Below are 15037 nucleotides of genomic sequence, written 5' to 3'. Positions count from 1 at the left end.
CACAAATTTACCTGCATCCTACTAGCTATTAAAACTTAAGGAGTTTTGGTATGGAATATGTTTATTATCAAACTTTAAAATATTTCTTTTTCCTGTGATTTTTCTTTGACCTATGGCTTAATAAAATTGTAATTATTGGTTTCAGCAAATGAGGATTATCTGGTTTTCTCAGTCCCACCTCCCTCCAATTGTTACAGCTTTGAAGGCTTTCAAAAGTGTTGTACAGCTTCTCAGTCTCTTAGCTTCTTCTTGTTAGATTGGAATTTATGCCCCAGGGAAAAGCAGTTCTAGATACCAGGGCATATTCCTGGATTATCTTCTTCTCCAGAACCTTAATCTTCTCATTTTTTATTTCTTCTGTAGTTCTTAAATGAATTATACATTTAATTTGTCTAGTTGCTGTCGATGGGAAGATGGTTTTCAATTACCAGAATTGGAAGTCAACAGCCCCATTACTTTTAACATTAGATTCCTAAGTGCAGATATCAAATAACTTGGGGAGGGGGTAGGATTCAACAAGAATATTTAAATTATCCAAGTTGCAGATTTTATCATGGTAAATAAAATTCAACAAATATTCTTTTATGTGAGTGATAACAACTCTAATCAAGGTTAAAGTCTTTATGTAACTTGGAGCTCCTGGATGGCTCTGTTAGTTAAGTATCTGCCTTCAGCTCAGGTCATGATCTTGGGGTCCTGAGATAGAGCCCTGCTCAGTGGGGAGCTTTCTTCTCCCTCTGTCCCTTCCCTCACTCTCATGCTCTTTCTCTCTCTCTCCCTCGCTCTCCCTCAAACAGATAAATAAAATCTTAAAAAAAAAAGATTTAAAAAAAAAAAGATTTTCTATAACTTTATACAACTTAACACCTAAAAACCAAACAAGCTAATTAAAAAATGGGCAGAGGACCTGATTAGACATTTTCCCAAAGCCATTGGGTTGCCAAAGACACAAAAATGTGCTCAACAGCACTGATCATCAGGGAAATTGAAATCAAAACCACACTGAAATATCATCTCATACCAGTCAGATGGCTAGTATCAAAAAGATATGAATTAATATGTTGGTAAGAATGTGGAGAAAGAGATCTTTTGTGCACTGTTAGTGGAAATGTAAATTGGTATAGCTACTCTGGAAAATAGTATGGAGTTCCCTCAAAAAATTAAAAACAGAAATATCATATTATCCAATAATTACACTACTGGCTACTTACCCAAAGAAAATGAAAACACTAATTCAGACCCAGTAACCACACTGCTGAGGATTTACCCTCAAAATACCAAAACACTAATTCAAAGGAATACAGGCATCATGTTTATTGAAGCTATATTGTAGTATTTAAAATAGCCAAATGATAGAAGTACCCCAAGTGTCCATTATGATGATGAATGGATAAAGAAGATGTGGCATACAAACATACACAATGGCATATTATCCAGCCATAAAAAGAATAAAGTCTTGCCATTTGCAACAACATGGATGGAGCTAGAAAGTATAATGCTAAGTGAAACAAGTCAGTCAGAAAAAAGACAGATACCATATGGTTTCACTCATATGTAGAATTCAAGAAACAAAACAAATAAGAAGGAAAAAAAAGGGGAGAGAGAGAGACAAACCAAGAAACAAACTCTTAACTATATAGAACAAATTGATGGTTACCAGAGGGGAGGTATGTGGGTGAATGGGGGCTATGTAAGGGGATCAACAGTACACTTATCATGATGAGCACTGAGTAATGTATAGAATTGTTGAAACACTGTATCATACACCTGAAGTTAAAATATATAAATATATAAATACACCTGAAGTTAAAATATATATAACTGTATGTTTACTATATTGAAATTTTAAAAAATTAAACCTGAAGTTAAAATATATATAACTGTATGTTTACTATATTGAAATTTTAAAAAATTAATTTAAAAAAGGCATATGTACCTCCATGTTCATTGCAGCATTATTTACAAAAGCCAAGATATAGGAGCAACCCAAGTGTCCATCAATAGATGAACAGATGAAAAAGAATATATAAATTATGTTATATATTATATTAATATATAAAGAATATATATTATGTTGTATATTATATAAATGTATGTACATATATATGTAACTTATGATTCCAGGGAAATCAAGTAAAAATGATTTTCAATATTATTTATTGATCTATAAATCCAAAAAGTTATATTAAATGTAGGCATACTAGTATTAATATCACTGAACTATGGAATAATCAGGCATTTGGAAATAAAGTAGCTATCTGTGGTAATAATAAGAAGGTAATTAATTCCAGGATTGAATAAGAAAGTAGAAGAAGTATCATTGAAAGAAATTATACTAAATATTTATCATGCTTCTTTTTGGTTGGGTCTTACATAGTATCATAAAATTAAATATGAAGTAATAAACATAAACAAAATACAGAAATTTATGCTGATGTTATGTCAAAAGATTTTTCAGTACTTGAAAGTTAATTTGGTATTAATTGTGTATGACTTCAGAGTCTCAGTAAATACTTGTTGGTGTTCTTTTATTCTATTTTCTCTTTCCATAGGAGGAGAGGTCCCATACACAACTCTGGCTACTCGAATGATGATGGGGGCTTGGTGGCTATTTGCATTGATTGTCATCTCCTCTTACACAGCAAATCTTGCGGCTTTCCTCACTATTACCCGCATCGAAAGCTCCATCCAGTAAGTAGACGAAGATTCCAGTAGCTACAAAGCATGAGGAATGACAAGAGTAGCTAACACTATTTGAATAGGTATAGGGTATCTGATAATAAATTTATGCTTTCCTTTTGAATAAAGGCTTAATTTTGTAATATGAAAATATCACTGTATTGGTAGAACATTTTTTATAAAATAAAATTCTGGGTATAATTTTAATGTTGCTTCCCACATTTTCCTGGAAAAATAACACATATTCAGTATTTTAGCTTCCAAGAAGTATGACTGTGTTTGGGCAGCATTGTAAAAAGGAAGGAAAGGGAGTCATACTAAAACATATATATTTCAAGTTTGACAATATCAGTTTTGTCTTGAGTCTGCCCCATTATGCACTGATTAAATAGTTGGTAGATATTAGATGACTGACAGATGAGAGGTAGGGAAAGAGAGAGAAAGAGAAAGAGAGAGACAAGGGCAGGAGGCATAGACAGTGACAGAACAGTAAAGAGAGAACACCACATTCATTTGTCTCTTTATTATATTGTAGCTAATGCCATAGCTAATGTGGTCATTATTACAGCTGCTTTTTCAGCTGCAATGGTGATAATTTGTCATTAACTATGGTGCGCTTATGTTACTCCTAAAAGTTACCTAAGTCAATGTCTCAGTTCATAAATGCCACTCCCACAAGCCCCAAGAGCCCCAAGCCTATGTTCTAGGACAGCCAATTCTCCTTTTGTGGTTTCATGCATACAATCAGTCCCACAGTGCACCTTCTGATTTCTTAGAACATGATGTTCTGTATGTTGTTTTAAGAAATATTTTCCTGAAAATGTTTTATTCATCCCAAAATGAGATAGTTTGAATTTTCTTACAGTTGAAAAAATTCATTCTCAACAAAACTGATAATTCAAAATTATGAATAATTAGATTTGTTAAGCAATTCATTAGGGATTTAATTCATCCTTAAAGGAAAATATGAGTTCTTCTTGCCTTTCGAAAAATTTGTAAATGAAGTCCATTAATGACACAAAACTATTATAACACAATGCTAAAAATATGCATTTGCTCATTTAATACTTGCAATCATCTTCTGAAATACATACTATTAAGAACCCTTTTTATAACTGAAATTGGTAAGTAACTTGCCCAAATCATGCAGCTAATAACCTATTGATTAAGGGCCATACTTTTTATAACTGAAATTGGTAAGTAACTTGCCCAAATCATGCAGCTAATAACCTATTGATTAAGGGCCATACTTTAAATCTGTCTGATTATTGAACCTGTGTTCTAACTTTACCACTCTAGTTCCCATTCCTTATACTTTTGTACAGCCAATTGTTTTTAGAGAACATTATGAAGGATGTGTCATTGTCCTATTCATTGGTAAGTGTGAGGATCTGAAGGATGACATTTTTCAAATCTTTATTTGGCCTGAGGAAATAAAATATCAAAAGTTAGGTAATTTTAGATGGGACAAATTTTGTAGGTATATATCCCAACATGAGCTAATTACATCTATAATTGATACCTGCCATTCAGGATAAGACCACTTGGCAGATCCAATCAATAGACCTCATATAAAGAAGGGGCGCCTAGGGGCACAGTTGGTTAAGCATCTGACTCTTGGTTTTGGTTCAGGTCCTGATCTCAGAGTTGTGTTATCAAGCCCCGAGGTTGGCTTAGCACTGAGCACAGCATCTGCCTGAGATTATCTCTCCTTCTCCCTCTGCCCCTCATGCTTTTGCTCTTTCTTTCTCTCTAAAATAAATAAATCTTTTTTGCTTTTTTTTTTCAAGAAAGCACATTAGGGAAAATAGTTTAAAAAATTAAGGTGGAGTATTATATCTCACTAATATACTTATTATCAATTATGTTTTACTTGCCACATTTTGGGTGTACTTAAAGTAAAAACCGATGTAGTGCATAACTGACTGAAACATTTTAAAGAAATACATGAAGAAAAATTTGTAAATAAAATAATTAATTTCATGCAATAAATGACAATAACAGTAATAAAAATTATGACTAATAATCACTGAGAATATATTTTGACTTTATTAAGTATGTTACATATATTACCTCATTTATTCCTCAAAAACACCCTGATAGCACAGGTATTACTATTATTCTCATATGTAAATGAAGAAACAGAAGTTTGCAAGTTAAATTCTTGAGATCACATAACCAACACTATCAGAGCTAAAAGTCTAGCCAATGTCAATCCAATACCCATCCATGGTCTTACCCACCAAATTTTTTCCTTATCTAGTGATGGTTTTTACAGATTGTTTGCCAAATCTGCTTCCCTGGGGTTGCAGACCTCATGGTATGTGTTCATCTGAGCTAGTCATTACCAACTTTGCCAGCATTAGTTTGTATCTTGACTTTTATGCAATAGCAGTGGGAGCAGAAGCCTCTATCAAATTTTTACACCCATAAGGTTTCTCTAAAGGTAAAATCTAATGGAAAAAAGATCATAATTTCACATGATGTTTCCCTCAAATATACTTCCACAGTCCACAATAACTGAGCCTTCATTTCTTAAAAAATTATGTCTTTCTAATGCCAGCTCACATTATTAAAAGTCAACAGTGGGTATAATAAATCTCCCTTCCTTCTAATCTGATCACTAGTCTAATTTTGAAAGGGGGAAAAAAATCAGAGCCAAAGGAGTTAAAAGAAGCCTGATTCTCTTCCCAAACTTAAAGATATCTTCTAATTTCATGCCTCAGCTGCATTGGTAAACATAATTGCCTGCAGTGTTTCTTGGAAACATTTAAAATTCCATTTGCAACTAATGTCAAACTTTCTTGGAAGATTCTAAGTTTAATTTTTCTTAGAAAAGACAAAAACCACATTACCATCCAATGTCATGCTCCTTAATCATTTATATTCATAAGATTTGTTCATCACCAAATGAAGCAATGTTTGTCAAAGCACCTTTTCAGCTCATTTTTGCTGTGCCATTAGCACACATATCCCAGTCACATGTTCATTCCCAAAATTCAAAGTTGCCTCTCCAGACCTGGAAGGACAGAGGTAGTTAGAGGGAAGTCAGTGAGAGAGAGAGGAAGAGCTGCTACTTCTAAATGGATGGTTGATGGAAACTCTTACAGTTTGGTAAGAGAAATCCAATAGATTTGTTCTTGAGAAACTGAATTTGTTTTACAAAATTCACCTCTTTTACAAAATTAGATATTTATTTACATCTAACCTTCCAGGTGTCACTTGCCATTAATTAAAATTTTGAAGGTAAATTTTCCTTGATAAAGATAATTCCCAAGTTTAATTTTATACCCCTTCAGTGATAATTATGTTTTGCTGCTTGATATGATGGAATATGATAGATAATGACATATTTGGGATGGATAATATTGAGATATACAGTTGAATTTTTCTAAAGGAAAAAATATGCAATTTCTATGAGACTCTAATGACGTTTGGACTGGGTCATTGTTATTGAATGGTACCAATGTAGCTGGTTGCTTTTAGATACCTAGCAAATGGAATGAGCCTTCCCCCCCCCCACTGGTAACCCAGCTAAGATGGGCACTAGTAAAATGGAGCATGTGAAATTTTGAAGGTAATTTCAGAACCAGTACTGGGTAATAACACCATGAACATTAGTTCCATTAGTCTTTGTTGTGATGTGATTTTCAAAAACCTACTTCTCTCACATATAAAGTGGGAAAAAAAGCTACAAAGGAAATCACAGTTGTAGTCATTAATAACTTTAGAATCAGATTGTCTTTGGTGGTAAAATTTAAAGTCTAATTTCCTGGGGCTATAAGTAAGTTTGGGTCTATTCAAAGGCATCCTAAAATCCCATCATAGGTTTATGTTTAAAGCATTCATTCACCATAATGTTTGAGGTTGGACTAAACAAATATTGACTGACTGTAGTCATTCAATAAACTAATTTGGGATATATTTCATATGCAAAAAGAGATCCATATTCTATGCTATCCTGGAGGAGACTCTGTTTCCCTTAGCATACCAATAACAGGACTTTTGTATCCACATTTGCTCATATTTGGAAGAGAAAAAAATATTGAGCAGTTGTTTTTCTCATGCCACACAACAGAGTATGAGCTAGCCCTCGGCTTAGAAATCTAAGTCTGTCACCAGGTCTGAGTATAAGAGAGAATGGTAGAACTGGCAGGTGCTCTCTAATGAAATTATTTCTTTCTTTCCTTTGCTCTCACAGAACTATGTAATTATATTCAGCAAGTTACTATTCAAAGAGATCATTACAATCTTGGAAATGGAGGCACTTCTAACATAAAAACTAAATAAATATATTACTTCATTCATTTAATTCAACTGAATATATATATTTAAACATCGTACTAGGTATTGAGTCCAAAAGGATACTTAGGTATTATTCCTGAGCCACAAGTTAGTTAGAGACATAGCAATGTAGAATTTAAAGACATTGGAACTGTGATAGATTTATTTGTGAAATGCTGTGTGAACACAGGGAAGGAGTGATTTAATTCAATAACTTGCAGAACAAGGGGAGGAGAAAGGGAAGATATTATCAGGCATCACAGAGGTATCATCAAGAGTTTGATCTTGAACAATGAATTTGAAGCCTGAAGCAGTGGCTTACTGGGGAATATTTGCAAAAGCAAGAGAGGTATGAAATTCTTAGGAGAGTGTCTAGCAAAGGGCAGATGATCAAAATCTGTTAATTTCCTTCCTGGATTGAGATGAGTGATGTGAGAGTGGCAGGAAATAAAATAGAAAAGGAAAGTGGAACCAGATCCTGAAAGGCATGATAAAACTTGTTGAAGAATTTGGAATTTTTCCTGTAGATAATGGAGAGTGACATCATTGAAGAAAGACAGCTTTATCTGTGGAGAGGAGCTTGGGTAGGAAAGAAAAGATATAGAAGTGTATGAAAGCTAGTAGGTTTCTATTTAATATAAACTTGAATCATATATCTTCTTGTTTCAGGGCTATTTTAATTTGAAAATACCAAAGGTTTAAGGGAATTTAAGAGAAATGTGGCTTGTGAAAGTTTTTATCTCTAGGCTAACATTTACATTTATAGCAGATGCTGGAATATTGACTTAGTTTATTTTTGAAGATTTTTAAAGAGAGAATGTGGTTGACTACCTTATCACTAAAACAGGTAGAGAAGGAGAGAGTGACTAATGTGAGAAAATTCTAGAAATCACTCTGGTTGGATGACTTTTCAGATGCAATTTTGCAGAAAAGTTGCATCTCAGTGTCTGCTATTCATAGATTTTATCTTATTAAATATTTTTGGCTTTAAGTCATCAAAAAATAAGTCATAATTGTTTTTAATAAATTCTAATGCATTTTCAAAGTAATACAGGACTATACTGAGAAAATAGGAAAATACCGTAAATTTTGAAGGACAAAGTGTTAATAATCCATAGCTTGTCGTGTTGCAATATGTTCTACTAATATTTAAACAAGCTTTTTTTAACAGTGTATTTTGAAGTAATTATATATACACAGGAAGTTGTGAAGATATAGTAGAGTGAGGTCCCAGGTACCCTTCACCTAGTTTCCTCCATGGTTACATTTTAAGTAATTATATTATAATATCAAAACAAGGGCATTGACATGGATGCAATATATGCATATAGTTCTATGCCATTTTATTGCATGTACAGAATGTATAACCACCACTGCAACAGCTATAGAACTATCTTACCATTACAAAAATCTCCCTCATTCTACACTCCTTCTTCCCCACCAGCCCCAATCCCTAAGAATAACTAATATGTTCCCTACGGTATTTATCCTTTCAAGAGTGATATATAAGTTGAATCATACAGTATGTGGCCTTTTGAAATGACACCTTTTCCCCCTCTCAGCAAAATGCCCTTGAGATCTATCCAAGTTGTTGCACACATCAACAGTTCATTGCTTTTAATGGCCGGGTATTATATGAATGTACTAGTTTGCTTAACAATTTACCTATTGCATGGAATTTTTTTATTCTAAGTTTTTGGCTATTGTAAATAAAGTTGCTAAGGGCATTTATGTGCATTTCTGTTTTTTTTATAGATATGTTTTTATTTTTCTGGCATAAATGCCCAGGAGTATGATCCCAAGTCTCCCTGCCTACTATTTCTCTACTTACTCTGTTTCTCTTACTTAACTGTTGCTTCCCTCTTTTCCATTTTCTTCTCACTCAAGCATATGATCCAGACTGTGGAGTCCAGATGGTTACCTTCCTCCATCCTTAAAAATGATCTGAAAACCTCTATTATTACTATATCCAGTCAAAATAAAGTGCAATTCCATAGCCATGCATATTGAACCCTTCAAAAGCTGACCCAGCCTCCTTTCTCTACTGGCACCAACTGTAATCCATTCTCACACTTGTTCATGTTCCAGTTAAGCTACTCTTGGAGGACATTTCATACTTCTGGGGAGTTTACATGCTGTTCCCTTTCCCTGAAAAGAACCAGAATTCTGTTGTCTTCTGGCATCATCCATTTGCACAGTCACAATTAGCCGTTACACATGTATCTTCTCTTTGAGGGTACAAATTCTTCAAAGGCAAAGGCTATACCATATTCATATCTGTGCCCTTAATGTGTCCCAGAATGCCTGGTGCATAGTATTAATAATAACAGCAGCAGCTTATATGACTGAGTGCGTGTTCTATGACAGACACTTCCCTAAATGTTTTGCTTAGATTTTTCTCATTTAATCCTCATGATAGCCCCACGAGAGATATATTATTTTCATTGGAGATGATAAATCAAAAGTGAGGATGGTAAACCTAGGCAGTCTGGCACTAGAAACCTTGTCTTAATCAGTGGACCATATCATGTGCAATTAGCAAATACACTAAGCCTTTATCAAATGAAATAAATAAACAAGTGAATAAATGAGTGAATGAAAACCATAAGGGTCATTGTAAGTTTTCTGAAAAATAAAGAGTTCTGCTGAAAAGAATCAGTGGCCGAATTATATTTAGCTAAGTTAATTTCAGCTATTTCTAAGTTATGTGGTATCCTAGAAACAGAAACAGGAGACCATGAATTTAAATAAATCTGCATGCAAATCCTTTGCCACTTATTAGCTGAATGATCATGTCATTTTCCATAATTATTTTAAGCCTTATTTTCCCTAAAGGTAAAAAGATAATGGGTTTAACTTCATAGGTTTAATATAAAGAATAAATGGGAAACAAAGAGATACAAATAACAGCACAGTTCTTGGATACACGCTATACTTGCTTCCCTTTTTCTCCTTGTTCTCTAGGAAGTCATATGGATTCCTTGGACTGTTTTCATCCCTCCACCCTTTCCAGTGGTGCTAATCACTATCATTTTTACTATTTTGTTCACAATTCCATGCACTAAATTATTCCTTCTACCTGGTTCACCTAGACCTCAAAGTTCCTTGCTATTGCTGCTGTTGCTTCCAGCACAGCTGCCACTGCCCTACCTCACAGTCCATCTTCCTGGGGGTTGTCTTCTTATCACACCATTCAATCCTCCAAGCCCCTAAAGATTAAAAAAAAAGAAGAAGAAGAAGAAGAAAAAAAAAAGAACTGGCTGTCAAAAAGCCTTATTTGAATGTAAGCATAAGTAAGGATTTGGCTGAATGATTCACTGTTGTCTCACCTTTGCTTGATTAACTATCACTACATCAAGCTGCCATGGGTAGTGAATGCACTTAACTTGGGTCAGGACATCTGTTTGTCAGGCAAGTTTTCTCTTTTAAGTCATCTTTAATTGGCCCTCTCATCACAGAGCTCATATGCTACTTCCTCTGTGCAGCCTGCCCCGTAGTGTTCATATCGAGATTCAGTGTCTCTTTTTGTTTTAACCACCTGGCATCTCTCTACCTGGCTTAAACCCTAAATTACATGTACCTTTGTGTTGAGGTAGTATTCTACTTGTTTTACCTTTTCAGCTGAAATGTATGCTCTCGATTGTGCCTTTATTGACTTTGCATCAGCGCACCACCTCTTACGGAGTAGCTTAGTGACTGCATAGTTGGTTACATGTAAAATATTCATGATGTAGTGAACCAGAAAGGGATTTCTTAGAATCTGGCCTGAGACTGTGGAACCTTGTGACTTGTCTATATACCTCATGACAAATCAGGAAGCAATATGAAAGCCATTTTTACGTGTCATTATTCCAGGATAAGAGAAGAAGCCCCAAGTGGTATGCTCTCAAGGTTTTCTCAGTGTCTCACCCACTCCAGGCTTCCAGTGGGAGGCTACTTCAGAGCTCTCAGCAGGGAATTGCACACTTTATTAGGAACAGCCAAAGTCAAGGTCACTGAAGTGAGCTGGGCCTGATTCATACCACTTTTATGTTTCAGTTTAGTACGGAATTGTATAGGCTTAGCTTCAGACAGGCCCTACAGACAGAGGAAGACATTCATCTCCTTACTCTATATTGTTCGGTGCTGAAATGGCTTACTTGTCAAAGCACTTAAGTACCACAGTGATGTATGTTTGATAAACATATAGCCATCTAGATGTTATAGACCATGATTTTCTCTCTTTTTGAAAAAAATAAAAACTCTCAGAGTTTTTTCAAAGCCACCCTTCAGTGAGCATTTAATTAAAAGTTGTCTCCCACTTTATTTGTGACTCCCAGGAACAGGGCTGTATTATCATCACTGTAGACTCTTATTTACAATGAGCTCACCAAGATGAAAACTTTGCCAAACTAATAAGTGCCCACAACCCCTAACATGATCTTCTGGACAAGCAATTATTCTAAACAAGTCAAGTCCTCCTCTCTTTCGTTGTCCCCAGCCTTTGTCATCTAAACGCAGAAACCTATTAACTTACGAATAAAAATTCCTGTCTCCTATTTTCTGTTGTTTTCCTTCCTTTCCTGAAATCAGCTGAATAAATAAATTCTCTCTACCGCAAGTAGGTGGGTATGATAAAACCCTACACTAAGGAGTACTTGGTTGAGTCATTTCAGAATAGCTAACTAGTTTGAGTATGGGGCATGTTTTTGTGAAATTAATGTAGGAAGAGAATGTGATAGAAATAGTGACAGTGGAATTGGCAGGCAGGGCTGTTGGGCAGAACACTGCCGAAGGAGATCAGAGACCTAGTTCAAGTGTCCAAGCCTCGTTCTTGCTAATAAACAATAAGGCAAGCTTTTAAACCACTTTGGACTTTAGCTTTCTGTCTTTAAATATGTGATCCATTCCTCCTCTCACTGCACAAATATTTGTTCCACAGGTTGGATTAAGTTATTTTCAATGTCCCTTCAATGGTACAACTCTCTATCAACTACATAAATAAAGTGTCTTATTTAAACAAAGTCTGAGATAAGAGATAAAAATATATTCACATGTTATTTTTATAAAAGAAATCCTAGATTATAAGGCAGAACTGAAAGGAAACTCTTGGTTTGCCAAATCACTTTTTCTTTCTTTCTTTTCTTTCTTTCTCTTTCTTTCTTTCTTTCTTTCTTTCTTTCTTTTCTTTTCTTTTTCTTTTTTCTTTCTTTCTGTTTCTCTTGCCTCATCTGTCTTTCCCTGTCCTCTCCATCACACCAGCAATCCTGATATGCTGACCTCCACCCTCTGCCAAGTGTCTCTTTGACCCCATTAGTTCTCTGATCCTCTTAGTTGCTCTGCAAGCTCCTATCAGATAGTCCATTTATTTTTAATGACTTTCTCCTCCACTCCTACACACACTGTCACCACACACACACCCGCTATAGCCCCTGTTTCTCACACCCTGATCTTTTAACCTAAGGACAAAGTTTAGAATCGCCAGATGCCCCAAGTCATGGCAAGTCATGGGGAGGGTAAAGAACAGATCTGCAGGTGGCTTGCTGGGCAGCTTTTGCAGATGAAGATTGCCATTTTCTCAGAGCAATGCTGCAGAATTCTCAAGATCTGCTACTGAATTGGGAAGGGACTCTGTAGGGAGGGTACCTTTCCAAAACATTTTGGGCATTTATAATCTGAATGGCTCTTAATAGGACCTGACTGTGGACATCAGGACCTGCATTTTATGCATAGTTTTGGTTGAGATTTCTCAAAAAAGAAATATACTTAATTGGGAATACAGCATTATTTCTCTGCATGATTAAGAAAAAAACAACCAAAAACTTAAAAACTTTTTTTGGAGAGATCCACAAACCTATAACACTGGAAAGAAGGGGAATTTATTTTGTATTGGGGAAATTTTAAGTTATCATTAGAAACTTGGTATCCTGCTCTGTTATGAAGAGCCAGGATCTTTGTTTTAAGATAGATTCATTAGAATCTTCACTGAAACAATGACCTTCCACCTTACTTTGACAGTATGTTCTACTGGGTCTTCAAATAGGCTGTTAAATTTGTCCTACTCTTATTCTTAGTCACGTCTTTCTCTTCAGTTATTTCCTTCCACCGCAAATAATTTTATAATGTGATTAAAGTTTTTCAACTCCTTAAAAGAACTTAGAGGGAAAAAAATTACAAATTACTATTGATTCCTCATGTGAATATACCTCATATTTTATTTGGGTCATTTTTTTGTGTGTAGAAGCATTAGGTGTTATTGTATCACAGCTTGTTAGCAGGCTGTATGTGAGGTTATGATCAATGGTTCAGTGTCAGCCTTGGAGGGTATATTGAATAGAGTTTTTCCCATAAGTCAGCACTGGCCCTGATTCTAATGAGCATTTTCAGTGTTGATTTGAAGTATAGAATAGGGAGTGAGCTTATTAAACATGCAGATTACTTTATATTGAGTGGGGGTGATTATTGACTAGAACCACACTGTAAGAATTCATAAGGACCTTGACAAATTAAACAGGGTAATTATAAATGAGACGAAGCTTTTAATAGGGACAAATATGTAATAATTCACCCAGAGATAGAAAAAACAAAACTGTGTGTGTATCTATGATAATTTAAAACTGGAGGTGAAAACAGTTTCAGGGCTACCCCGGTGGCTCAGCGGTTTAAGCGCTGCCTTCAGTCCAGGGCATGATGCTGGAGACCCAGGAGTCCCTGCATGGAGCCTGCTTCTCCCTCTGCTTGTGTCTCTGCTTCTCTCTCTGTGTGTCTCTCATGAATAAATAAATAAAATCTTAAAAAAAAAATCAGGAGAGTTCTCTGTTAAAAAAAAAAAAAAGAAAAGAAAACAGTTTCAGAATGAATCATCTGTCAATTACAAATTTAAAATGTAATGTTGGTGTTTATAAAGAAAATGACCAAAGTGACCTAGCAGTGTAAAAGTTGCTAGGGCTTCTTAAATACCACCATGACCTATCTATAATGTCCATAAATTATGCAAAAATAACAAAGAAAAGGAAAAAGTGCCTTAGCTAATAGCAATGTAAAAAAGTGAGTAATAGATCTTATGGGTGAGAACTATAGGAATTTAGTCTTTAACTCAAAAAAGAAGAGGCTAAAGGATGAAAAACAAGAAAGAAGTGTTTTATTATATAAAGAAATATTGTACTGGAGGTGATGGGTAGCTATTGTCCATTTTCACAGAGAAGAAAATGAGAGGCTTATGTGAAAAAGATGAGTGTTAGGTTAGGCATGAGTAAGAACTTCCTGGCATTAAGTTTTCTAAGTCAGTAAAGTGCCTAGGGAAGAAGAAAGAAGTCCATTTTGGGAGCTGGCTTTTATTCCTTAAGATATATCATTGAATTATGTGATACCTTCAGGAACTCTTCCAAACACTCTGATGTTATGGTTTTATTAGGGTTCTTACTTAACACCATTTAGAAATTTGTTGATCCTCAGGGAAATCCATGGGTATTAGTCAGGTCTTTCCTATATTTTCAATGATGTAAGAACATAAAAACCTACTCTTCTATTGAAGTCTCCTGGATTATTTGAGGATATCATCCTAACATAAATTTTATAATCAGTTGACAGTCAATGGTGACATAATGAAATGTTATCCATACAAATTTAGGATAGTTCCAGATTTGTTCATAGTGTCCTGCAATAAATAAATATTGAATTCTTTCATGATATCTCAGGAAGAAACTGCACATACTTTCTACCTTACACAGACAATTGGAGGGTAATTGCATTCACAGAGTACTGGGATCTTTTGTAATGCAGTTTTGCTTAACTGGTATATATATCAATATCTATATATATCATGAAAGATTAATTAATAAACTAAGATACAGAGCAAGGTCGTAAATAACAATTCAGCAGGGAGAAAAATATAGTGTCTTTAACCTTTCAGGATTCAGGATTCATGAGGTGACAAAATCAGTTCCTAGCTTATAAGGTGTGTCAACAGGTCAGAGAAGCCAACCATATTTTCCATATAACTATTTTCTCTCATTTGTTTAGCATTGTCATTTTGAAGAGAATTTAACAATCATTTGTATTAATTATGCCTAACCAATAAAAAGAGACAGAGTAT

At 34.8% G+C, this 15037-nt stretch overlaps 1 protein-coding gene across 1 annotated transcript in view; it reads left to right on the top strand.

The window, feature by feature from the left end:
• The window catches only part of GRID2 (glutamate ionotropic receptor delta type subunit 2), a 1428782-nt gene that overhangs the window by 1201874 nt on the left and 211871 nt on the right, over nucleotides 1-15037 (top strand). The window contains exon 12 of the mRNA XM_055313240.1: nucleotides 2553-2691. Within this exon, the coding sequence (XP_055169215.1) occupies nucleotides 2553-2691 (139 nt within the window). The remainder of the gene's footprint in view (nucleotides 1-2552; nucleotides 2692-15037) is intronic.

Source organism: Nyctereutes procyonoides, unplaced genomic scaffold, assembly GCF_905146905.1.
Source record: "Nyctereutes procyonoides isolate TBG_1078 unplaced genomic scaffold, NYPRO_anot_genome, whole genome shotgun sequence".
Lineage (NCBI taxonomy): Eukaryota > Metazoa > Chordata > Mammalia > Carnivora > Canidae > Nyctereutes > Nyctereutes procyonoides.
This window is presented reverse-complemented; position numbering and strand designations above follow the sequence as displayed.